The sequence below is a fragment of the Mauremys reevesii genome, linkage group 8, assembly GCF_016161935.1.
Source record: "Mauremys reevesii isolate NIE-2019 linkage group 8, ASM1616193v1, whole genome shotgun sequence".
Taxonomy (NCBI): domain Eukaryota; kingdom Metazoa; phylum Chordata; order Testudines; family Geoemydidae; genus Mauremys; species Mauremys reevesii.
Genome location: NC_052630.1, coordinates 34182215 through 34208445, shown reverse-complemented (window position 1 = coordinate 34208445; position 26231 = coordinate 34182215). Strand labels below are relative to the sequence as shown.

General features: G+C 38.8%; 1 protein-coding gene across 3 annotated transcripts in view; it reads right to left on the bottom strand.

Annotated features, from left to right (window-relative positions):
- Positions 1 to 599: 599 nt before the first annotated feature.
- The window catches only part of MATR3 (matrin 3), a 46855-nt gene continuing 21223 nt past the window's right edge, over positions 600 to 26231 (bottom strand). For all 3 annotated transcript variants that reach the window (XM_039483946.1, XM_039483945.1, XM_039483947.1), the window contains 11 exons: positions 22636 to 22736; positions 20740 to 20792; positions 17819 to 17944; positions 17094 to 17219; positions 16383 to 16553; positions 13791 to 13922; positions 10615 to 10658; positions 10131 to 10521; positions 3354 to 3747; positions 2427 to 2548; positions 600 to 1670 (listed from right to left, as the gene is read on the bottom strand). In XM_039483946.1, coding sequence (XP_039339880.1) covers positions 1620 to 1670; positions 2427 to 2548; positions 3354 to 3747; positions 10131 to 10521; positions 10615 to 10658; positions 13791 to 13922; positions 16383 to 16553; positions 17094 to 17219; positions 17819 to 17944; positions 20740 to 20792; positions 22636 to 22736 — 1711 coding nt within the window. In that variant the 3' untranslated portion in view covers positions 600 to 1619. The remainder of the gene's footprint in view (positions 1671 to 2426; positions 2549 to 3353; positions 3748 to 10130; positions 10522 to 10614; positions 10659 to 13790; positions 13923 to 16382; positions 16554 to 17093; positions 17220 to 17818; positions 17945 to 20739; positions 20793 to 22635; positions 22737 to 26231) is intronic.

Sequence of the window (26231 nt, the reverse complement as noted above, 5' to 3'; positions counted from 1 at the left end):
CAACAGCTTGCTTACTGAAAAGGAAATACGGAAAAATGAATGATTTTAAATTAATATTTAATTCTGTTTTGACAGCATTTTAGGCTGTGCTAATTAATGTAGATTTGTTCACCCAAAGCCAAGCAGCATTTCACCCTTATATCTTGCTGATGTTCAGAAAGCTGCATACAGTATCAATTTAAATTCTCACTTAATCCAAACATAATAATTCTCACAGAAAAAAAGTTGCATCCCTTGGCATTGGGTGCAAGTCAAAAGTGTCTCTTTACATTTCAGCCACTCTTAATGATCTTCATTCATGAAAATCTAAAGGAGTTTGAATCTTAGCATTAATGCAAATGCATTACTTCCAAGAGGAACAATAAATTCACTAGCAGAAGCGCCTAGAACCATTTCACTAAGAGGCATTTTAATTCATTGTGCTGCAGTGTGCATGCATTAGGAAGGGGAGTAGCAAATGAGCTACTAAATCACACAAACTGTTAAACAAGCAGAATTAAAAACATTCACTAAATGTTCTGAGAATTAATCAGATACCATGAACACACTGGTCACAACTACAGTAAACACATTGCTTAACATGCCAAACAAAAACAAAATTACTGTTGCCTAAGTTTGTTTATTGGTAAATCACTTTAGTAACCTGTATCCACAAATAAGCAGTATATAATCAGAAAGACTACAGATAAACACAGATTATACATGCAAATTCCTGATCACATGTCACATGTGCAGGCACATTAATAGCACAGTTCTAGGAATTTGACCAAACCAGTTTTAAAATGCAGGTATGAAAAATTACATATGAAGAATATAAAGATACTTTTTTTACATTTCAGGACTCAAATGCTGCTTTTGCTTATATCAGAGATGTATGACAGCTACAGGATTCAAGTAGCAAGCAGTAAGAGCTCAAGAAAATAATACTGGTCAGAGAGAAGAATAGGACTTTACATTTCACTACAAAGTACGCTGAATAATAGAACAGGGGAAAAAACCTATCAAGAACTTAGAAAAGAATCACAAAATTTTAAACCTGACTACTTACTAATTTTCTTATTATCTAGATAACAGCAATGACATTAAAAGAAACTGCATCCAACATTTTAAAAATGCAACCTTTACATTTAAAGACTTTCCAAAGTGAAATGCAACGACAGTCTCACACTCCAAATTAAATATATGCTAGGCTCAGACTGAAATCTGGAATGTTCTAGATGAAAGTAATAAAAATACAATACCATTTTTTATTTTTTATTGAAGAATGGAATCAAAATTGAAGGCTAACTTTTTGAAGCCTGAAAACAGTAGATTTATATAAAGTTTGCTTTTTGTACATGAGCTTTCATAATGGTGCAATAGTTTCTATAGTAGCTTGAAATATCAATTGAAAGAAAACTTTCCTCTGTTGGCATTCCCATATTTTTCATGAACAAAAATTTTCTATTAGCTTCATTTATGTTATAACATTTAACACATGAACAGAGCTATATGCCTACTGTATTTCACTAAAAACAAAAAAAAAGAGTATAGTATTTTCCATCTACTATTTGTACTGCATTTAAAAAAGGTTAACATTAAAAACAAAACCACTTTCCTTGAATCAAGTTTTTTTGCACTTAAGCCTCTTTCTTTTGCCTGTGATCTTCTGCCATTTTATCCAGAATTTTCTGTAACAAAAAAGAAATCAATCACAACAAAGCCAACCTGATTAGGGAATGAATTAGATGAACTAAATAAGACCATAATTCTAAGCATAAAACTGAGTTAAAAGTGGTCAGATCTGTGAACTTAAATGTATGAAATAGTAATATGTTATACAATTTATTAACTATTTGACTGCCAAATAAGCCTGGCATTGGGCAAAATATGCCTGGTGCTTTTCTACTGTACCTGATACATAAATGATCCACCTGTTAGGTTCCCCCCCCCCGTACAATTTCAAAGAGCAGCTCATAGTACACAAGTTTATGATAACAGCATAAACATATGTTGTGCTATTGAACAACATTTCACTCAATCAGAAACTCTAGGGTTTGGAGTACTATTTAAAAAAAATTCTAGATTTGGTCTTGCAGTTTTTGGTCATAAGTCATCCTCAAAGGAACTGTAGGGACAAGATTCAGTCACCTTTTATTCCTTCTCCAAAACTATTCTAAAGCTTATCTGTACTGCAATAAAAAAGTCCTATATATTTTCAATTCACAGAGAATCATAGGGTCCCATACTTGAATTGTTTATTATGCATTCAAATTCCAAGATGCAACCTTGGTGAGGATTAATTTAAAACTAAAATTACAGTGATATGAAGCAGTGTTCTAAGTGAATGAATTTGTTTTTTCCTTTCAATGAAGCCTCAACAAATCTATTCCTTACTTCTTCCCAAAAAAGAATCACTTCACTTAAAATGGATAGTTTTACCTTACCTTCAACTTCTGATAATGTGGAAGGCTGCTGCAATGGGTCTTTTTTGCAACATCTTCATTTGTGTAAAACAAGGAACACAGTTTGCAATAAAACCCTGTTTTGGGTACCACATAATTCACACCTAGAGAAGTAGACCACAAAGTAATTAATAGAATGAATTAGAATAATTTTTAAAACCTCAAATATATTGCTCACTAAGTGAACCTTACAGTAACAACTCAATTTGCATTGAACAGCTGCTTTCTTTTAAATAATCTTGTTTTTATTTGTTCAAACCAGAGCCTGTAATTAAATATGTACACACTGGCCTTTAGCATGTTTTTGGATTAAAACATGGCCCTTCTATTGGTTCCCTTTTCAAAAAGGTACGCAATGGTTTTAGGTACAATACATAGTGTTAATTTCAACATTAAAGTATCTCTACCCCACATTACCCATGTCATTATGACAATTACAAGGAGATTTCATACATCAATCTAAACTAACTCATCACTACTGATATATGTTTTGTGCTGTTATAATACGTCTCCATCATAATTCCAGGCTGGAGAGAAGCCATTGTCAAAGACTGCATGCGAAGAGTAAAAGGGACCAGAGAATATCATGGAAAGAGCGTGAAGTCCTAAAAATGAAATGGCAATCTTTGACCTTACTTCAATGTCTACGGGAAAATCTACACTTAAAATGCAGCTGCACTGCTGTAGCACTTTAATGATGCTTTATGCCGATAGGAGAGAGTTCTCCGGTTGGTGTAGTTAATCCACCTCCCCAGAGAAGAGGTAGCTATGTCGGTGGCAGAAGCTCACCTGCTGACATAGTGCTGCTACACTGGGGGGTTAGGTGTGTATAACTACACCCCTGAGCGATATAGTTAATGTTACATAATGCAAAAAAGGGCATTTGAAAAGAGATGGGGAAATTCTTACCAACGGGAACATTTGGCTGATATGGTCCAATTCTATATTCGTCTGGAACAACGGCTTTCTCCTGGATGCTTTTTGTTTCCTGTTCGTCCTGTGCATCTGTATTTTCATTTGTATTTTTCTCCGTATCCTGGGTTGCTGTGTTGTCAGAAACTTCAACAGTTTCTGTCTTCATATTCTCCTCAGTTTTGGTTCCATTTTCCAAGGTCTCATTTTCCTGCTCTGGTTCCTCAATCTTGTCTACCTTAATTTCAGCCAAACTATCATCATTCTTCCCAGCAGATTTAACTGCCATCCCCGATTTACGCAGTTTCTGATGATCTGAGTCTTCTTCATCACCAACCTCATCTAGAGTGACAAAACCTTCCATGCTCTGGGGGAAGCCACCCACATATCGCTGTTGAGAGATAAAGAGGTTTTTCATGTCTACAACTGTTATTTTACATGTGTAAAAGTATAATTTTTCTAATTTTTTAAGTTACAAAAGAAAAAAAAGACTAACTGCGTTTTTTTGAAGAATCCTGTATTTCCTCTCCCTGAAGCTAACCTATATACTTCCAAAACACTGTTCAAATCATAAGAATGGGTATACTGAATTGCTTATTTTTTGCTTGATTTGAAGAATACTTATTTTATTTTGAAGTTTCAAAATATTTTAATTTTGCCAGGTTTCCATCTCGCCTTTGGTTTTTAGCTTTTTGCACTTGCTTCACTGGATTATGTTGGATTCTTTCACTGCAGTAAATTAACAACTATTCAGATTCAAAATAAGATTTAAAACAGTTGCAATTTTAGAATGGCAATTTAAAATATATCGGAAGGACAGAACAGGTCGTGCAGGGGGAGGAGTGGCACTATATGTGAAAGAAAATGTAGATTCAAATGAAGTAAAAATCTTAAGCGAATCCACATGTTCCATAGAATCTCTATAGATATATTTTTATTAGAGCATGAAATTTCTAACATTAAGGATCTATTATCGACCACCTGACCGGGACAGTAATAGTGATGATGAAATGCTAAGGGAAATTAGAGAGGCTATCAAAATTAAGAACCCAATAATAGTGGGGGATTTCAATTATCCCCATATTGACTGGGAACATTTCTCTTCAGGACGAAATGCAGAGATAAAATTTCTCGATACTTTAAATGACTGCTTCATGGAGCAGCTGGTACGGGAACCCACAAGGGGAGAGGCAACTCTAGATTTAATCCTGAGTGGAGCGCAGGGGCTGGTCCAAGAGGTAACTATAGCAGGACCGGTTGGAAATAGTGACCATAATACAATAGCATTCAATATCCCTGTGGTGGGAAGAACACCTCAACATCCCAGCACTGTGGCATTTCATTTCAAAAGGGGGAACTATACAAAAATGAGGGGGTTAGTTAAACAAAAGTTAAAAGGTACAGGGACTAAAGTGAAATCCCTGCAAGTTGCATGGGCCCTTTTTAAAGACACCATAATAGAGGCCCAACTTCAATGTATACCCCAAATTAAGAAAAACAGTAAAAACTAAAAAAAGAACCACCATGGCTTAACAACAATGTAAAAGAAGCAGTGGGAGATAAAAAGACTTCCTTTAAAAAGTGGAAGTCAAATCCTAGTGAGGCAAAATAGAAGTGAGCACAAACACTGCCAACTTAAGTGCAAGAGTGTAATAAGAAAAGCCAAAGAGGAGTTTGAAGAACGGCTAGCCAAAAACTCCAAAGGTAATAACAAAATGGTTTTTAACTACATCAGAAGCAGGAAGCCTGCTAAACAACCAGTGGGGCCCCTTGATGATCGAAATACAAAAGGAGCGCTTAAAGACGATAAAGTCATTGCGGAGAAACTACATGCATTCTTTGCTTCAGTCTTCACGGTTGAGGATGTTAGGGAGATTCCCAAACCTGAGCTGGCTTTTGTAGGTGACAAATCTGAGGAACTGTCACAGATTGAAGTGTCACTAGAGGAGGTTTTGGAATTAATTGATAAACTCAACATTAACAAGTCACCGGGACCAGATGGCATTCACCAAGAGTTCTGAAAGAACTCAAATGTGACGTTGCGGAACTATTAACTAAGGTTTGTAACCTGTCCTTTAAATTGGCTTCGGTACCCAATGACTGGAAGTTAGCTAATGTAACGCCAATATTTAAAAAGGACTCTAGGGGTGATTCCGGCAACTAAAGACCGGTAAGTCTAACGTCAGTACCGGGCAAATTTGCTGAAACAATAGTTAAAAATAAAATTGTCAGACATATAGAAAAACAAACTGTTGAGCAATAGTCAACATGGTTTCTGGAAAGGGAAATCATGTCTTACTAATCTATTAGAGTTCTTTGAAGGGTCAACAAACATGTGGACAAGGCGGATCCAGTGGACATAGTGTACTTGGATTTCCAGAAAGCCTTTGACAAGGTCCCTCACCAAAGGCTCTTAGTAAATTAAGCTGTCATGGGATAAAAGGGAAGGTCCTTTCATGGATTGAGAACTGGTTAAAAGACAGGGAACAAACGGTAGGAATTAATGGTAAATTCTCAGACTGGAGAGGGGTAACTAGTGGTGTTCCCCAAGGGTCAGTCCTCGGACCAATCCTATTCAATTTATTCATAAATGATCTGGAGAAAGGGGTAAACAGTGAGGTGGCAAAGTTTGCAGATGATACTAAACTACTCAAGATAGTTAAGACCAAAGCAGATTGTGAAGAAAGGTCAAAAAGATCTCTCAAAACTAAGTGATTGGGCAACAAAATGGCAAATGAAATTTAATGTGGATAAATGTAAAGTAATGCACATTGGAAAAAATAACCCCAACTATACATACAATATGATGGGGGCTAATTTAGCTACAACGAGTCAGGAAAGATCTTGGAGTCATCGTGGATAGTTCTCTGAAGATGTCCACGCAGTGTGCAGAGGTGGTCAAAAAAGCAAACAGGATGTTAGGAATCATTAAAAAGGGGATAGAGAATAAGACTGAGAATATATTATTGCCCTTATATAAATCCATGGTATGCCCACATCTCGAATACTGTGCACAGATGTGGTCTCCTCACCTCAAAAAAGATATTTTAGCACTAGAAAAGGTTCAGAAAAGGGCAACTAAAATGATTAGGGGTTTGGAGAGGGTCCCATATGAGGAAAGATTAAAAAGGCTAGGACTCTTCAGCTTGGAAAAGAGGAGAATAAGGGGGTATATGATAGAGGTATATAAAATCATGAGTGATGTTGAGAAAGTGGATAAGGAAAAGTTATTTACTTATTCCCATAATACAAGAACTAGGGGTCACCAAATGAAATTAATAGGCAGCAGGTTTAAAACAAATAAAAGGAAGTTCTTCTTCACACAGCGCACAGTCAACTTGTCTAACTCCTTACCTGAGGAGGTTGTGAAGGCTAGGACTATAACAATGTTTAAGAGGGAACTGGATAAATTCATGTTGGCTAAGTCCATAAATGGCTATTAGCCAGGATGGGTAAAGAATGGTGTCCCTAGCCTCTGTTCATCAGAGGATGGGGAGGGATGGCAGGAGAGAGATCACTTGATCATTGCCTGTTAGGTTCACTCCCTCTGGGGCACCTGGCATTGGCCACTGTCGGTAGACAGATACTGGGCTAGATGGACCTTTGGTCTGACCCGGTACGGCCGTTCTTATGTAAAAAAAATAAAATTATCTTTTGTTTCTCTGCAGCAAAGTAATTTAAAGATATTTACAATCTGGAAGACATTCCCACTGGATCCTAAATTTCAGGGTACCTGAAGGTACAAATTTAAAAACCTGAAAAAGTCTGAGGGGAGAAATGAATAAAGGTGTTGACTAGAAATATATGGCTTACCTTACTATAACTAATCCAAGATGTACCTACCTAGCTTTTTACTGACGCTACAAGCTAGCTAGGTTATACATACTATTTATTTTGTTTATATCCGACACACTCTATTCTTAATAAACCTTACTTTTAGCATGGTCACTAAGGTCTGCCCTTCAAGGGCAGACAACCTTCTAACCTCATGAAGCAGCTGGGGAGAAAATCGTTCCTATGCTGGAGCACTCAGTTGAGGCAATCTCTGAAAAGGTACCACTGAGATACTGACTGCAATCAACAGGGTGACAGAGAAAGCCATCACACAAATGAGGTGGGGAAACCAAAAGTTACAGCATGTTCCTATTAAAATTTACATCAAGGTGGATGGTTTTAAATCTAAAACATTTTAATAATGATTTAAACAGGTAAGCAAGAAATCTTGATGCAAATCAATTTTAGTCTTGTTTTGTATTTTAGTTATTTTGTGATTCTCACTGGTTGGTATAATTTGGAACTTTCTGCTAACCAGGAGAATACGCTATATTTATAAACATTTACTTAAGCAATTATATAGCTCAACACATTTATTCAGATTTTTTTGGGGGGGTGGGGGGGGAAGAGGGTTAGAAAATGATGGCCGACGCATTTTCTATTTATTAGATGATTAATATGTGCAGGTGGATTCCCTATCTGTATACCAGAGGTCGGTCCTGGCAGGAGTCACCAGGATCGGAGACCTCCTGGATCACAACCGGGGAGACTGGGTGGATCCTTTTGCGCTTGCTCAGTGAATGGGGCTTTCACCCTTCAAACTCCACAGCACGTATTTCAGGAGGTGACAGCAGCCTTGTCACCAGTCTCTCAGGTTTACCTTGAGCAGGTCCTGCAGGAGCATGCTCCCCGCCCACCCTACACTCCAGGCCCTCCGGATCTCTTTATAGGGACCTTTCCCCTTGAGTTCCCTCCGGCCGTCCCCCCTCGAGCCAGCTGCGCGACCCTGCAGCCGGTTTGCTTTTGAACCACGCACGGGCACACCTGTACACACTCATGCTCCATACTCTCCATTTCCTCACCCTCGTGCCCCAATGCTAAGTGGCGGAACCTATTGCTACCTATTGAGGATGAACAACCCCGGTGCGCCAGCCTATATTCCACCTTAGTCCTACAGCCTGCCAGGTATATTGGTTGGCAGCTCCTTCAGAGAGCCATCAGCACAGGCATGTGCCTGGTGCAGTTCATCCCCATCCCCAATGCCTGTCCCTTTTGCGGCATGAGGGAGACCCTGGCACAGGTTTACCTTGAGTGTGCCAGGTTACAGCCCCTTTTCTGGCTCCTCCTAGACTTACTGTTACGTTTTTGGCTGCACTTCTCCCCCCACCTTCTCATATACGCACACCTTATCTGTGGCACCACAAAGTCGCGGGACCTCCTTGTCAGCTTCCTCCTAGTATTGGCCAAAGTGGCAATCTAGAACACCAGGGAGAAGATGTTGGCTGAGGGGGTTCTCTGCGACTGTGGAGTCTATTTCTCATCCTCCCTCCGTTCATGCATCTAGCAAAGTTCCTCTGGGCAGCGTCCGCTGGCTCCTGTGACACTCTTGGGGTTCTCTGCTTGGTGTCCCCTTCAGGTTCCCTTTTTTGGTCCTTTAACCTTCACACCTATCAGTTATTTTTTCTTTTGCCCCCCCATATCAGTGGATCCTCCCCATAGGCTGTGGGATGGTCCTTTAGCCATGGGTGGGCTTCCAATCCAATAGGACTAAATGATTAATTTTACTTGGGATTCTGTCAAGCTATAGTTCAATTAAAATGGCACAAAAACTATTTATTTTTTTGTTTATTAGTTAAATAAAAGTACCTTAAATGTACTGGAAACAAGGAAAACATTTATAAAAGCATGTATTTCATTTAAAATGAACTGATCTACTATATAAAGAGTAGTATTATCTCTAGTTAGTGAGGTGAACTGATTGCTTCTGATCACCATGCCCTGTAAGTTTTTAGGACTAGATCTCTTCCTCACATCACTTGCTCCATAGATTAGAAATGGGAATACAAGCTTTCCTGCTTTTTCAACTCTCAGTCTTGTTTCTCAACTCTGACTGAACTAGTTATTTAACTGAAATGAAGAAAATATTCTCTCTGCACCTGCAGAAGAGGCTACTGGTTTTAGCACTTCAAACTCTATTTCCAGGCACTTAGCCAGTGATTCCTACCAGTTCAGTGGTTTGACTTTGAAAGTTTGGCAGCAAACATGGCCTGCTTGGAATTGTATGTAATATTTTAATAGATTATATTTAAGGCTATGATTTTGGCATGGAATTTTTTAGTAAATATCATGGTATAGATGGCAGCGGGGGAGGCGACAAGTCACAGAAAGGTCAAGGGATGCTGAAAGATGAAGTCTGGAGAGGTGGGGAGGTTTGGAGAGCGAGCCTGCGTCACGCACACACTGCAGTGATTGCTCCTGTCCCACATGGCTGTCCCAGCTCCAACCTGGCACCTGTGGTTGCAGCACCACTCAGATTTGGCCTGTCCACTCTTCTGTAAATGGAGATGAAGAGGCAGATGAGCCAAACCTGACTGGAACGGCTACCCTGTGTACCAGGTCACAGTGCTGCTCGGTTTCACAGACCTTATTCAAATTCACAATTTCCGTAACCCTTCCCAGGGCTAGTTCTAATTATACTATGTTTACAAATTAGTATAGGTTATTTTAAATTTAATTTTAAATGGATTTAGAAGAAAAATGTATCCAAATAAGATTTTTTTTTTTTTAAATTTCTGTCCACCCTACTTTGAATACCTGATCTCAAATCAGCATCACATTGTTTGAGGTACTGTATTTTCTTCACAGAAAAGTCTAACACATATGGTTTCTTTCCAGAACACTACGTGTGGGTGTTTGTTTTAAAGTCCTGCACAAAAGAATTGGAACTATGTGGAGGAGCACAAATTATACAGCTAAGGTTGCACCATGCTATCTGATTACCTTTTTAATTTTTTTCTTTGCTGCTGGGGTAGCGCCAACATTTCCTTCAGTTTTTGTGGTAGTGTCATCTGCTGCATCCTTTTTCTCCTCAGCAGCCACATCACCTAAATTAGCAACATCAGTGTCATCTCCTGCTGAGCTGCCACTTTCTAGCAATGCTGCTGCTTCTTCCTCATCTACTAGCAGCTCATCTTCAGATTCAAGAAGTAAACTGGGTTCCTCTTGGTCTGCCTGTTCACTGCCTTTTGCAGCTGATTTCTCAGCATCATCATCCTGTTTCTCCTCTTTATCTTTATCTTCAGCACTACCGCTTTCAGTTTTCTGAGTTCCATCTGTCTTAGATTTTTTATCACTTGGAGAGTCTTTACTATCTGGAGAATACGTTCTCTTTCTGTAGGTGAGAAAAATATTTATCTTCATTATCTTTTGGTTTAACTATTTCAATTCAGGGTTTTTAATACATTATATTTAAAGACGACATTACCTAGCTTTATCTTTTTTCAGTAGTTCAACTCCTTTGTTGGGAATCTAAAAAATAAAAAAAGCTTTCATAAGGTATGGCAGGTACACACTATGTATTAACACACACAGTTGTTACAGGATTCATTCAGAGCATGAATTGCACCTTGGCTACTCAATTCCATTGGCCATGTTCGATGTCTTCACCTTTCTTCAAGGCATTCTGGAGAAAACTCCAGTGGTGGCTCTTCCCTAACACCAGAGGTGCTGTTACATTAATTAAGTAGTCCTATTACAGATGGCTTAAAGGCTTAAGAACTGCAACATTACTTTCCTTTTAGTAGCAACAGCCCCTTCCCCCATCTCCACACCTTTGGTCTATTTTCTTCCTCTTCTTTTAAAGGATATGTCTGCACTGCAACAAAACCAAAACGAACAAACCAAAACCAAAACCATAGCAGTGAGTTTCAGAGCCTGGGTCAGATAACTTGGGCTTGTGCTATGGGGCTAAAAATAGCAGTTCCCACTTAGGCTCTGAAATGGTAAGGGGGAGACCAAGCAGGAATATGTACAGCCTTGTAGCATGAGTCCTGCGAGCTCAAATCAGTAGTGCTCAGATTCGCTGTCGAGGCTGGGTTTTGTTGTTTTTTTGCAATGTAGACATACCAAAACAATTTTTCAAAACTGTCTCTCTGTGCAATCAAGACTTTGCTTTTAAAACTACAGGTGGAAAGTCCAGAATCACAACTGCCACTTGAATGTGGTATTAACACTGGAAATCTGTTATTGGATTGGTTACCTGTATGAACTTGGCACAACCCATTACAACGCAGGAAGTGCATCGCAAGGCAGATAAACAAAGCCACCATCTCTATTAGTCAGATTTTACACAAAATTATTCATTTTGAAGTGCTCAGTTATGAACCGCTTGATCCTTGCCATTCAGTGCCTCAAAACTCTGCCTCAGCCCTTGCACATGTATCGCCAGTAGCTGTTTATATTCCTCCCTCCACCCACAAAATACACACATGCAGTATAATGGAAAGAAAGATCTGGCCCTTCATCATGTACCCTATCTGCAAAATAGAGAGGCAGGATATACAATCAGAGAAATTAAGGGGAAAAGCCTTGTCAAGCTGATTTTTACAGCTCAAACAGGGTATTCAGGTGAACGAATTTCATTTAATCCTATCCACTATTCAGAGCAGACTTCAAGAACCTTTAGTAATTAATGTGAGTTTCTTTTTTAAATTACACTTATTGAAGAAAGTGATCAGTGCATACAAATGTGTTCTTGAATAGGTACACTTCCAGAATAACATTTAAACAAATATATATTAGTCATGTAAATTATCAGAAATTTGTCAGTGCTTCCTATATATAAAAGAGTTTTGAAAAAATAAGCAAAATCCAAATTTAACAAAAACATTGTTATTGAACACTTGACCCAAAGGTCAGACTGAATTGAAGTCTTAATCACTATAATGGCTTTGTCCTTTAATATTGAGCCATGCCCATTAATTTTATATATGGGTCATTTTTGGGTATTGGCGGGACAACTTCACAACTCAAATTTCTTAGATGAATTTGTTGCTATATGCTTTACATAATCCTGTGTATTAAAGTTTCTAGTTACAGATAATCCTTGAAAAGTTGACTTTAACCAAACCTACCCACCAACCCTTTTTTCTGCAAGTCTATACATCTCCTCCCAGGCCCATTACCAATACTGAAACTACCCACTGAAGAATTTTGCATTTCTGTTTATTCAAATCTTGCACCCTTTGGAGTTCCCTTGGATCAGATGTGCCCAGGACACATGGAGGAGGCTCTTTCAATAGAGACTGCAAGGTCCACTGAGTTTGTACAACAGAATTAGAAAGGCGTCAGGTAGAAAAAGGAAGCCTGCTAAGAGTATGCAAGGTAGTTATTACAATCAGCCCAAGATTTAAAGGTTCAGATCAAGATTTATGCTAGTTCTTATATTCCAAGAGTTATAATTGGATGGAGAAAGTCTTAATTTAAAAAAAAAAAACCCCAAGACACACACACACACTTGAATTATATCTAAGCACTCCACTGCCCAAAAAAGCCACTATTTTGTAAGCCAATTAAAGTCCCTCTCTTTTTGGGAATAATATAAGAATTGCTACTGCAAAGTTGGTTTACATTACTTAAGAATCTATATAAACACATCCCTGTATAAAAACTCATGAGAAATTAAGCCACCTGCAGTTAGTACTAATCCCCTTAGTCTTGCATCCAACAAATAATAAAATGTAAGTTTCAATACTTGATCTTAAAATGCAAAAAAGCCCCAAATAAAATCTTCTCTACACTAAAGAGAGATTTAGAGCGCAATATAATGAACACATGACTGCCAACTGTGGAAATCAAAGGAAGGAAATCAAGAATGAAGTAGTAGAAGGAACAGGTGGAAGAGTAGGTAGGTGTAAAATTAGAAGTTGGTGGACCATTTTGAGGCAAAAATAGTTAAGAAGACATTCTGAATAGGATTCTGACATGAACAGGAGTAACAAGGACCATATTCAACTAATTCAAAAAGTCATCATCTGCTACATTTTTTTTTTTTAAACAAAAACATTTAATAATCAGAACCCCTTATTTTTCTATAGCAATTAGTCACTAGGATGCACAGTCCTAGTTCACACAATGCACAGTCCAGCTGTGGAACTCACTGCCAAGGGATGTTGTGAAGGCCAAAAGTATAACTGGGTTAAAAAACGAATTAGGTAAGTTTGTGGAAAATAGCCATCGATGGATGTAAACCCCTGATTGCCAGATTCTGGGACTGAATAACGGGGGATGGATCACTTGATAATTGCTCTGTTCATTCCCTCTGAAGCATCTAGCATTGGCCACTGTTGGAAGACAGGCTATATGGGCCATTGGTCTGACCCAATATAGCCATTCTTATACAGCAACAATCTACCGTGGAACCAAATTTCTTGTTTTTGCCACCGTGTTTTTGCCACCATTTTCATGATGTGCTACATCAGAACACTGAATACTGACAGCAACTACACTTAAAGGGAAAGGATTAACTGGAAACATTCAGTTTACAAATGACTACATTACATAAACAAACTTGATAGTTGCCCTCTAATTATTGCTACTTACTTTACCCCCCAAAAAATAGAACATCTCAATTTAGAGTTTTCATTTTAAAACAATACCTACCCTTAATACTAGCTTCTTGTATTTTTCAGACAAGTCCACCTTCACACATCTTCCCTGGAACCAAAGTGCTTTGTTTGAACAATGCTCAACCATAGCCAAAGCATCTTCTCTGGTTTCCATCTCTATGAAAGCCTAAAAAGATTAGAATACATATTAAAAACATAGGAAGTGTATGTACCAATGCTATTACACAAAAAGTTAAAACTAGAACATGACTTAAATCATACAACTTCGATTTCCCTACTTGATGTTTCAAAATGAGCATCTCCAGTTCCAACACACTACCAACCCAGTTTTAAATTATACTGATAACACAAACCAGGTGCACTGATGTACTAAGTCTTTGTAGTAAGCAATATTTTCACTGCAGAGAAGTTCTGAAATTGCATGGCAGGAGCCCAGCTGATTTGAAAGTCATGTTAAAGACAGTGTCACATATCCCTTCTTTGAAATCTAATTAGATGATAGTTTGTGAACAGGAAACACCCTCAAGTCAATAATTGTATTCTGTGCTAAAGCTAAGGGGCTGAAAGGCCTATTCAGACTAGTTCCATTCAAAATTTCTAGAATGGAGTGTTAGACAGTTGCTCACCCACAAGAGCTCTGTGATACAGGGATCTGTTCTGTTTAACACAGATAAATTTGCTGGGGAAGACAGTGAGGCAGTTTTGGCTCAATGTCATCAGTATACAAAGGGTATAGGTTTTGCATGAAACCCTGAGTGAGTAGGGTCTATGCAATTTTTGCGCACAGCTGAGAGGAGGGTGATCTGGTTATGGATCAAACCAGATTCTGGCTGGCTGGGGAAAGCAACTAGAGAATAAAGTAGGTTTGCTACCTGCCCCCTATTAGTGAGGGGTACCCAACTTTGCCCAAAACATTTGCAACATTCTCAGAGGCTTCTGAATCCCCAGAAGAGCATTGAGTGGCCCGTGAGGTTTTGACTTCTCTTGGCTGTGGACCTTCTGACAGGCACCCATTGTTCTTTCACTTCCTCAATGAATTAATGTAATACATGGCACACTGCTACACTGGAAGTCGACTCAAACTTATTTCCCTTCACTTAGCAGTATCAGCGGATGGATCGTTGGAACACAAATGTTCCAACAGAGAGCTCTAACTCTTCCCATCCACTCCAGTTACAACTCAAGGTGCTATTGGAAATATAAAGTTCTTTTTAAGGGAATTACAATGTCCTCTGTGGTTTGGGTACTCACCCGAGAAAACCACCTCTTCCCCCACAATCAATCTGCTCAGGCACTCAACATAACAGCTGTTAAATTTAGAAGTTTGAGGGGCTCCTCAGAAGGTGCTTTCAATGGAAACCTCTTAACTCTGGAATTTGATTTACTTTTTTACTCCAGAGCCAATGTGGTGACCATGGTGCAAGGCTGATCTGCTTACAGGGTCTCTTTGCTTGTTGATGGGAGTATGTTTTTATGTTATTGAGTTACACTTTTGTTTGTGGATGGTATTATATAAAATTTTTTGCAGGTTTTGTTTTTTTTGGGGGTGGGATTTGTGTGTCTTGAGATAGGATATTTTAATAAATTAAAAAACTAAACATTTATTCATTAGGCTACATACTCAGCCAGAAAAGCAGGGACAGAAAAAACATATTTGTAATAAGCAGCTAACATTGCTGTTGGATCTTTAAATTTGTACAGTGAAAATGAAAAGAATTAATGTATCAATGTATTTTGGCATTTAACTGCCTTAAAGAAAGCCTCTAGAGCTATTTAGCTTGTGAAGACAACAAAATTTACCATCAGAGCTCGTAAGTACCTTGAAGTAATTACTCACAATTTGCTGTGCATGCACACACACACACACTCGTTCAAGCTTGCTTCCACTCATTTAATTAAGAAAGTGTTCTAATCTACTGTACATGCTCAGTATGCAATTTTCAAACAGATTTGTGAAATCAAACCCCAGCAATGCCATATCTTTGGAAGGAGTAAGGGAGTAAAAAGGGCTTTTATTGTTGCTATGTAATTATTTGTTAAGGTTTTTATGAGCAATCTATGATTGGCTCTTGATATTGTTTTTAATCAATGCAAAGATCCCACAGATTTTTACCTATATAGGAGCTAATTAAATATTGTGCCCAATACTGCATAGTTTCGTAGATCTAGGATGCTTACAAGTTCCTCCCCTTTTACTAGATGCGCCCCACTAGGATATGGCTTAACAGTTTACAGTGAGGTACATGCTGGCATAATGTCAAACTCCTCCAATATTTTGCCATGTTCTCCAGTAGTTTCCATATCCCTACTGAATCAGAAAAAAGAAGATGGCAAAATAGAGGTCTCAATCTTCAAGATCAAATGTAAACATTTTATTCTGCCTTGAACATTTCTCCCTACTTAAAAAAAAAAAAAACAACAACAACAAAAAACACCCAACACCCCCTCAACTTAGTTTTTCAGATATTCAGACAGTATCCACTTTGGAGCTCTCACAATCCATTTAATCAAGTTCCCAATTTAAAATCTTGAAAGAATCTCTGGTTTTTTGCAGGTAGATCTATTCAACTTTCCACTTAATTATGCATCAATCAACTCAGTTATGTAAGTGTCTAGGGTGAATTACCTGGCTTTTCATTCTCATCAGTATGTAATTCTTTATTTTTCCATATGGCTCAGCTAGTTTGATTACAGCATTGTCAGAATATCCTGAATGAGGTAAGTTACTGAGGTGAATCACGCGACCAGGTTCTGGCTTTGGTGGCTCCGTTTTTTGGTCAGGCTTCCCCTCTGGTTTCTAAAATTAAGAGTTTGTGAAACCTTAAAAATAAATACTACATAAAAATCTGACATTTATATAACTTAAATCAATATGCATTACAACTGAAACATAAGGCAGGCACCGATTTTGGCTGGTGGCCGGGAGTTGCAAGGTCCTGCCGCCTCCTGCAGTGGGCAGGGAGCTGAGGTACCCCTGCCGTGGGATCCTAGCAGCTAACTGGCCGTGGGGGGCATGGGGACCCCAGCAGCTCAAGGGCTGCCACCACCGTGGGGGTAGGGGGACCCCGAAGCTCCCAGCCACCCCGCAGCTGCCTAGTCCCTTCCCATTTTATCATGGATATCTTTAGTAAAAAAGTCAGACAGGTCACGGGCAATAAAGAAAAATTCATGGAAGCCTGTGACCTGTCCCAGACTTCTACTAAAAATATCCATGACATAATCTTACCCTTAAATATAACAAAACAAATTAATGCAAAAACTAAACATTAAGATAACGTAACACTGAATATATTATACTGATTAAAAATAAGATTTTAAAATGCAAAATTGTATTTACCTTTATTCTTTTATACTTATGGGATAAGTGCACTCTTACAGGTTTGCCAAATACTAGAGCTGGTGTTGTCATATAATATTCCACTGCAGCCTGGGCATCTTCAGTAGTGGACATTTCAATAAATGCCTGAAATTGTATAAGAATTTATTTGTGCATTTACTTCAGTATTACTCTCTGGCAAAATAAGATGCACTTCTTAAAAAATGCAGTCAGGAAATGCAAGAGTCAAAGCTTTTTACAGTAGCATTAACTGGCTCCATAGAGTTAGGTATAAATTGCATATAGCATATTACTTAGGTGTACACCAAAAAAAAATAGTATATGCTCAGGACAAATTACTGTTAATAACACTTTAAAGAATAAGAGTTACAAATTTAAACACAAATTAAATGTAATGTTGCAGATCATCATCTCAGTGTATCTAATTTCTGTGTTCAAGGGGGGGAAGACATTAACCCTCCTTCCCCTTAGCATTCCTCTCCTGTGATGACAAGATGATAACCAGTATATTCCAGGGAACATGGAGAATTCCAAGGAGTCATTTGGTCTGAGAACAAGCAAAAAAATTCAATCTAAATAACGAACAAGGATTTGTAACGTAAGTGGCTTTGTAAACTAAGAGTGCTCGCTTTCACAAATGCTGTAAAGTTGTATGGTGTTCACTGATGCCAGTGAAATGTTACCCAATACTAATTATGCCACCAAAAGATTTTAATAAAACTTACCTCATTAATTTTGTTTAGAATCAGATGATTTGTAATTATTCCAAATGGCTCAACAAGCTGCAGCAATTGATACCTCAAGTTTTTCCCTCTCTGAAAATCCATAATGTGAACAACTCTGCTTGTTTCCTGATAAAAGCAGAAAGAACTAACTAGTAAAGTTTATCAGTAGCATGACATGAAATAGCATGTCAACTAACAGAGACATCAAAGGATTTCAGCCCCCAAATCTCATCTAAAATTACCTAAGAAAATAAGACCCATTTTACCAATGTCCTCTCTCCAGGCATAACTAAATGCATCAGGGCAAGGCAGGGAATTCCAAGGGTACATAAGTCAACTCTGTACACCAAAGAAGAAATTTATTCTTACCCAAGAGGATGATTGACACAGTCTGAGGATAAGTCTATATCAATTTATGAAATTCTTTCTGGTTTATGAATTGCATTTAACATTGTAGCCCTTCAGTGTGGATTGGAACCGCCATTTTGTAGCAGGAACAGACTGCCTGGGAAGCTGAAATACAGCCTTCAAAATTGAATAGAACAATAGTGCTGCTACCGACAAACATTTACTTTTAAAGACTCTCTGCCCCAGCAATCTCACCGGGGGTCAGAGCAAGGAAAATCCCCAGCAGAAGAACAAAGAGGTGTCACAGACTGCTTTAAAGGTGACATGCTCTCTAAGCGAGGGAGTCATTTCATCCCCAGAAATAGAAGACAGCTGCAGGACTGGGAGCACGAGGGATTTTGCCATCCCCCAGGGACTCTCCAGAATGGTGAGGACTCAGAAGGAGATTGTGTTCTGGTGTTTTGTTTTTTTTTGTTTTACCTTAGATTTATAAGCTCTACTGTGCCAAAAGAGTAAAGGGTGAGTATGCTTAAGAAGTTCCCTGCAAAGCCTATATTCCTTGCTTTAACTATCACATGTTCCCCGAGGGGTTAAACTGTAAACCAGAGACACCCCCCAGCCGGGCTGGACTCGGGGAGAACATGCAAAGCACCTGGAGAGGCTTGGGAGGTTTCAGTAATAGCTTCAAGGCCTAGGGGAGTTGGACTGTGGAGTCTCTTATCCCAAGGAACGGGACCAGACAGGGAACTTGCATCCTGGAAATGTACTTTAGACACCGTTTCTAGAGCTGGCTTCTAGACACAGCCCAGACCCACATGGGATAAAAAGTTTAGGTCCATTTAATAGTGTGGTGCCCATTCACTTGGTGGATCATGACAATGATCATAGCAGGTGGTGAAACATGATGACTGATATACTTGGTAATTTTAATCCAAAAGAATATACATTAAATAGATTCTTACCTTTTTATAAAAAAAAGATTTGTATATTAGACTAAGCTGCTGTTTGCTTCAACATCCTATAAAAACTTTGAATAAAAAGAAATCTACCCTGATACATTCTAAAGATATCCCCATTTTGCACCCTCTCCACACACAAAAAAAAAAGTTTGATAATCTTGACCGTGCTTCAAGGAATGTCATCTCCTGTGCAAATAAGATTTTAAATTAAAATGAACTTCTGTGAGCATAACAGTAATGACTGTCACTGAAAATTGAGATGTATGGCACCAGCAGAACAGAAACAATTTCAGTTTCTTACATTAGTTTGCATCTGCTTTAATGGTGATTTAAAAAAAAATTCAGAAAAATTAGTGCATTTGTGTAAGCATTACATGTACAAACAGTAAGACCAAAAACTGCAAACAATGGAGAACAACATTCTAATGCAGGGGTTCTCAAACTGGGGGTCGTGAGGTTATTACATGGGGGGTTGCGAGCTGTCAGCCTCCATCCCAAACCCCACTTTGCCTCCAGCATTTATAATGGTGTTAAATATATTTAAAAAGTGTTTTTAATTTATAAGGGGGGGGGGGAGGGAAATCACACTCAGAGGCTTGCTATGTGAAAGGGGGTCCCAGTACAAAAGTTTGAGAACCACTGTTCTAATGTATAGATGGCCATGTTCCCTGCTGCATCTCATCCTAAAACTGACTTATGACTAGACTACACCACACAGAAATGCAATGCTTGAAGCTTCAAGGAATTTGGAAAAAGAAGACTTTTGAATGTTTTGGTCAGGCTTGTCTTATTTCTTCCCTCTTCTGTTTCTCAGGTGCCTCTTACCAAGATATGTAACTACCAAAAGAGCTGAGAAGTGATGGTCAACACTCAAACTCTGTAGTCTGTGTTGTAAAACAGAACAACATAAGGAATCTCCCTTACAAAGGAGTTATAAACCTGTTTTTTCAAGGTTTTATGGTTAGTCATGATCAGGCATAGTATGGCTAAGGGAAACGAAAGGTGTGTCTCAGTATCAAACTTGAGAGATTACCTCAAAAGCTGTGTTTGTCTCCAGGTTTCTTCAATTCTTGACCTCTTTGCTAAGACTAACAAGATTTCCACTTAGTACCAACAGCAATGAGGTCCATACGACTGTCTGGTGTGGACTGAGTACCAATCCATTTGACAACAGACAGCAAATCACAATCGTAATGACTGTCACTATCAACTTGTACTGTATTCAAGTGAGCTAAATATGAAAGATTCTATAAAGGCTGTTTGGGTCCCATATCCAAACTGGACTGGGAGTCAGAGATCTGGGCTCTATTTCTGGCTGCACTACTGATGTGCTGCATGATCTGATGTAGGTAAGTCACCTTTCCGTGCCTCTATTTCCCCTACCATCCATTTTGTCCATTTAGACTGTAAGCTCTTTGGGGTAGGGGTTGCCTCTGTGTACACACAGCACCCAGCACAATAGGACCATCATACAACTAAAAATAATTCTACTACCACCCAAAGACATCTAATTTCCTCCTGTAGAATATATTAAAATGAGCAAGCTTCATATCAGTGTAGCTGCATTACACGGTTTTGTAAAGCCGATTGTTAGAATGATAATTTAATACTAACCATTCTGTCTTTCTGCATATGTCGTGGTCCTGGCATGTTTCCATTTCCAGCCCCTTTATATTAGAAATTAAAAGTATATAAGTAACACTTAACGAGTTATGGTTACAGTTGACATTTCATCTTTTTAAAATGTAGTAAGTTAAAGATCACTTGTAATGTCATAACGAAGTTGTTTTTCAAACATTTAATTCAAATTACTGTAAATTCATAAGAAATCAAATCCACATATAATATTTTACCAGTAAACCTTGAGAAGCAAAATCCATGGGTTGTGACCCAAAATTGGGGTTGCCAGAATGTGTCAAAGGCCCAGAGGGCTGGTTCAGCTTCCTGCTCTGGGTGTTGCAACCTGGTGCACCGAGCCACAGTACTATTCAGGTTTGGCCCACCTGCTTCTGTATCATGACTGGGGGCTTGCCAGGCCAGGCCAAATTTGATTAAGTGGCACTGCAACCCCATGCATCAGATCACAATGACACTTGGGCCAAACATGAGTGGCACGGCAACCATGGAAGTCACAATGCCTAGCGCAGGGAGCTGAGCCCAGCACACTCCGCAGGACAGAAATGGGAAGAAAACAGTTGGTTTCACATTCTCTGTTAAGTACTCCCCACCCCCCATATACCTCCTGCCCAGCAGCCAGGGCACACCTCATCTTCCATACCCTGTGTCCCACTCCCCAGCCCAGCTCTCTCAATGTACCCCTCCCAAACAGCCTTTTGTCAACTCACCAGTCCTGGTCCCCAGATCTTCCCCAATGCACCCCCAGTTCCTTCCCCAAGCCTCCCCACTTTATCCCCAGGGCTCCCAAATCCTCCCATCCTTTACCCTCTGCCCTCCCAGGGAGCCATGGTGGGGGGGGAGGAGGAGGAGGCTCTCTCAGCTTGCTGCCTCCCCCAGCCCCAATTGCTGGTGGGGAGTTCCCAGGTTTTCACATCTGGCTGGAGCATCTGGAATCTTAGCTCCAAGCGACTCCTAGTAGGGGAGGAGGCCTACACTGGGTCTGGGGGTATCTTAGGGAGTGTTTGAGTAACAACAGGCCAGCAAGGTTTACAAATGGGTCCTGATCCCCAAAAGGTTGAGAACTACTACTTTTAGATATCGATCAAGAGCACACTGCTGCAATGCTGAAGTCACTTACGGTATGCACTGACCCCAATAACTCAAGTAGAATTTAACAGATCTGCTATAGTGAAAAATCTCCCATATTTATTTATACGTAAATGAGCTGAAACATTTTATTAAAGGGCAAAAAAAATGTTAATGTAATGTTATGGTTGAGATTTTAGATGCAGACTTCAGAATTATGACACTGATTCTATCATACTGCATATATTAAGGAATAAATTAAAGCAAGTCTGTTAAGTAGTTTAAGGCTCAAAATTTAGGCTTATGAAATTGTTATGAAATTTCAAAGTATGAATGAAAAGAAACTAATGAAAGCATTAGTTCTCTTTAAAACATTTTTCTGCAGTGTTTGCAAGACAGATATGCATTAACATGCTGCTAGACTCTAGAGAATGACACCCAGAAAGCAAGATTGTCTCATCTACTTCAATGACTCATATATTTGAAGTGGAAAAGTAAATAGCATAAATGAAAGGTAGGGTTTTTTTTGTTGTTGTTTTAGCAATATATAGTTTTAGTAAAAAAAGAAAAGTTTGAACTTTAAAAATAGTTTCTGAGTTTTTTAATCTGATAGTGCCAACTTCAGACAAACTCAAAATAAAATGTTTGGCTAAATTAATGCTGCTGTGAAATCCTTTAGTTTCCTTAGCTAAGTTTTGACTCTCATGCTGCATAGAGTTACATGTGCCATTTAGTAGAATCCAACATTTCAGATAACCAGGAATTTGCGAAGAGTGCATTGAAAAAAGATTTGTTTACTCATGTTACCTCTTGGCCCAATTGGTGGTCCAAGATGAAACGGAGGTGGTGGCGGCCCCAAAATTCCTGGTGCAGGATTTGTCGATTGCTGCAACATAGACCGATCACCCCTAGAAATGGAGATACAAAACAAAGCATATTAAACCTTTAAAAAGAAAAACTTTTCAACAAGCCCCTAGAAAAGTTACGTCCTCATCACAAATACATTTGATACCACATCCTTGAGGGAAAGGAAAATTACAACTAATTCTAGAAACCTCCCAAACTCACAGTAAGCTTTTCTACAAAGTTTTAGGAGTTTACCCAATTCCTAGTAGCCAAAGAACTAATCCTTAAGCAAGAGATAGATCCAAAAGATGAAGGTGGCCATCTGCTAATGAGATCCAGGTACAACACATGCTGAGAAGCTTCTGAAAAGGTGGAGGTTGGTGGGATTTCTAACAAGGGTGTTATTCCTGGACCCTGCCTTGGAACCTCACCTGTATCCATCACCTCTGGTTAGTAGGTGTCTGAAGAACTAAGGGAAAAAATAACCCTCTTTACATTTAAAAGATTTTTTGCAACCATAAGGGCTAGAAAATATATTTTTTTAAACAAGATCCTAAATCTGTTGATGGTTTAAGGTCCTTCTATGCATCTGGGAAAGCTTCCTCCACACAACCGAAGAGGGGATTATTGAAGACGTTCTTTTCTACATATAATGCTTCAACAATAAAGTCCTGTCTTTGGACGTACCAGGGATAGAGAGCAAGTGCTGCATCACATTGGAAAACCAGTACTCTACTTCTTCCAATGGTATGTGCTGTCCATTTGTAGCTCTGATATACCACCACACATCTGGTGATTTAACAGCTTTACTGGCACTTATATGGGATGAGCTGTATAAATCACTAATGGCTACACTATTAATATTATTATGGCTAAATATAAAATTACCACAGTAATAATTAAAATGTACTTCTGCATCTTTATTGTATCAAGTTGTATACAGTTTAAAGATGAAATACTTGTACTAGTAGTTTAACTAAGAATTAAGTGGCAATTTGTAAGAGTTATGCTATTTTAGCAGCTAACAGCTACAGTATTCATTATTGGAAGATTACAAATACAATATACTATATGAACCACTGCAATGCGAGCACCCTAAATGCAACATATTTTTATGTCTAGGGGAAAAGTTTAGTGAAAACAAAAAGTTTTAACACTACCTGATCAAAAGAGCAACCCTAAAAATCTTCTCATGCAGAATCTTTCAGGTGTCAGGCTATGGGGGGAGGGATAGCTCAGTGGTTTGAGCATTGGCCTGGTAAACCCAGGGCTGCGAGTTCAATCCTTGAGGAGGCCATTTAGGGGTCTGAGGCAAAAATCTGACTGGGGACTGGTCCTGCTTTTAGCAGGGGGTTGGACTAGATAACCTCCTGAGGTCCCTTCCAACCCTGATATTCTATGATTTGCATTAGAAGTCTGACCATGAAGTTTTAGCAAGTCAGCCTATGCCTTGGAAATAAGTAGTTTGTGCTTCATTAAAAAAAAAGTTTGTCCAGCTTCAACCTAATCAAACAGTGAAATTTCCAAGGCAGAAATTGATCGTTTTTCCCATGCTCCACATCTGTGACCATGGGCCACTTTGCTGAAGTCATGATCTGACACTGAACTCCAAATTTGAGATTTGGATTCCTAGGTATCAAAGAATTTAACAACTATTTTTATCCTATAGGTTTTATGGCAGGATTACTTCTCCAAATCTGGCAATTTTATAGTTAACATTTCAGTTTTAGTGCAATTTACTTTAAAGGCAGATATCTTCTTAAACAATAGATTTCTTTAGTTCTTTTAGGGAAATGTTTAGTTAGATAAAATATTATATGATCACCATGTAAAGCTATTTAATAATTAATTCCTTCAAGTTTTCATTCTGCAATTTATTATTCCCTATTCTCTGCACAAACTCCTCCAGAGAGAACATGAAGGAGTGAAGGAGACAGACATCAAAGCAGATAAAAAAAATCAGGATTTTTATAAAGTAACTTAATCATATTTAAAGTTTTTACTTTCTTCCCATTTTAGAGTCTTAAATTGCTAAAGTGGCCATTTAGATCTAACTTCCTAATCATTAAAAAAATTATGTAAAATCTGAAATTCTACTAAAGTTTCAAACTTAAAATGCTCCTATTTGCTGAAAAAGAGAAGTCTAGAGCAGAGGTTAACATAAGAACGGCCATACTGGGTCAAACCAAAGGTCCATCTAGCCCAGTATCCTGTCTACCAACAGTGGCCAATGCCAGGTGCCCCAGAGGGAGCGAACCTAACAGGTAATGATCAAGTGATCTCTCTCCTGCCATCCATCTCCACCCTCTGACAAACAGAAGCTAGGGACACCATTCCTTACCCATCCTGGCTAATGCCATTAATGGACTTAACCTCCATGAAACTATCCAGTTCTCTTTTAAACGCTGTTATAGTCCTAGCCTTCACAACCTCCTCAGGCAGGGAGTTCCACAAGTTGACTGTGCGCTGTGTGAAGAACTTCCTTTTATTTGTTTTAAACCTGCTGCCCATTAATTTCATTTGGTGACCCCTAGTTCTTGTATTATGGGAATAAGTAAATAACGAAGTAAGTTGCTGGAAGCGGCAGCCAGTACGTCCCTCCCTTGGCCCACACCGCTTCCAGCGGCTCCCATTGGCCTAGAGCAACGAACTGCAGCCACTGGGAGCCACAATCGGCTGAACCTGCGGACCCGGCAGGTAAACAAACCGGCCCAGCGCACCTGGGGCTTTCCCTGCACAAGCAGCAGAACAACTTTAGGAACCACTGGTCTAGAGCCTTAGTAACATCCTCACTGTAAACATCACAAACTCAAAATTGATCAGCAAAAAGCCCATTCTCTATTTGGAATCAGAATCACCTTTCCATACACTGAACTTCCACAAGTCAATGACCTGATCCTGGTCTCACTGAAGTCAATGACAAAACTGACACCTATGACAGTGGTGCAGGATTTAGTCATGTAGGCTCCCAAGGGGGTGAGATTTAAAACAAAACCTGGCCTGTGTATTAAAAAGTTAACAATAACTTCGTTAATATATCAAAAGTCTAAATAACTTCTCACTGTTAACACTACAGCAATTTTATGCCATTAATAGAAAAGTTAATAAAAATATAATTTTAGCCCCCGATTCTAAAAGCAATTAAGACTGTATTTAATTATAAGAAAGTAGTCCTGTTGAAGTCAGAATTATGGCTTTAATTTTCAATATTTTAGTAGTGGCATTTAGTTCCCTCTCGCTATCGCCAGGATTTATAATATAGTTCATTATAAATTTTTATCTAAAGTCGCAATAGCAGAAAAAAATCAGATTCATTTTACAAAGCCTCAATCTGATTTAAACAGCTACACTCCAGACAATTTCTCTATTTCCTAGATATAATTACACAAGGAGAGCCAACTCAGTTAAATCAGTGCTGCTTTTCAGCTGGTATAAAGAGCAGTCCACCCATAAAAGGAAATGTGGACAAGTGTCCAGATAGGATAAAACTTAAAAAAAACCAACCCAAATCCTGCACTCTATCCTATATTAAGTGATAGGAAATTGAGCCCCTTTGT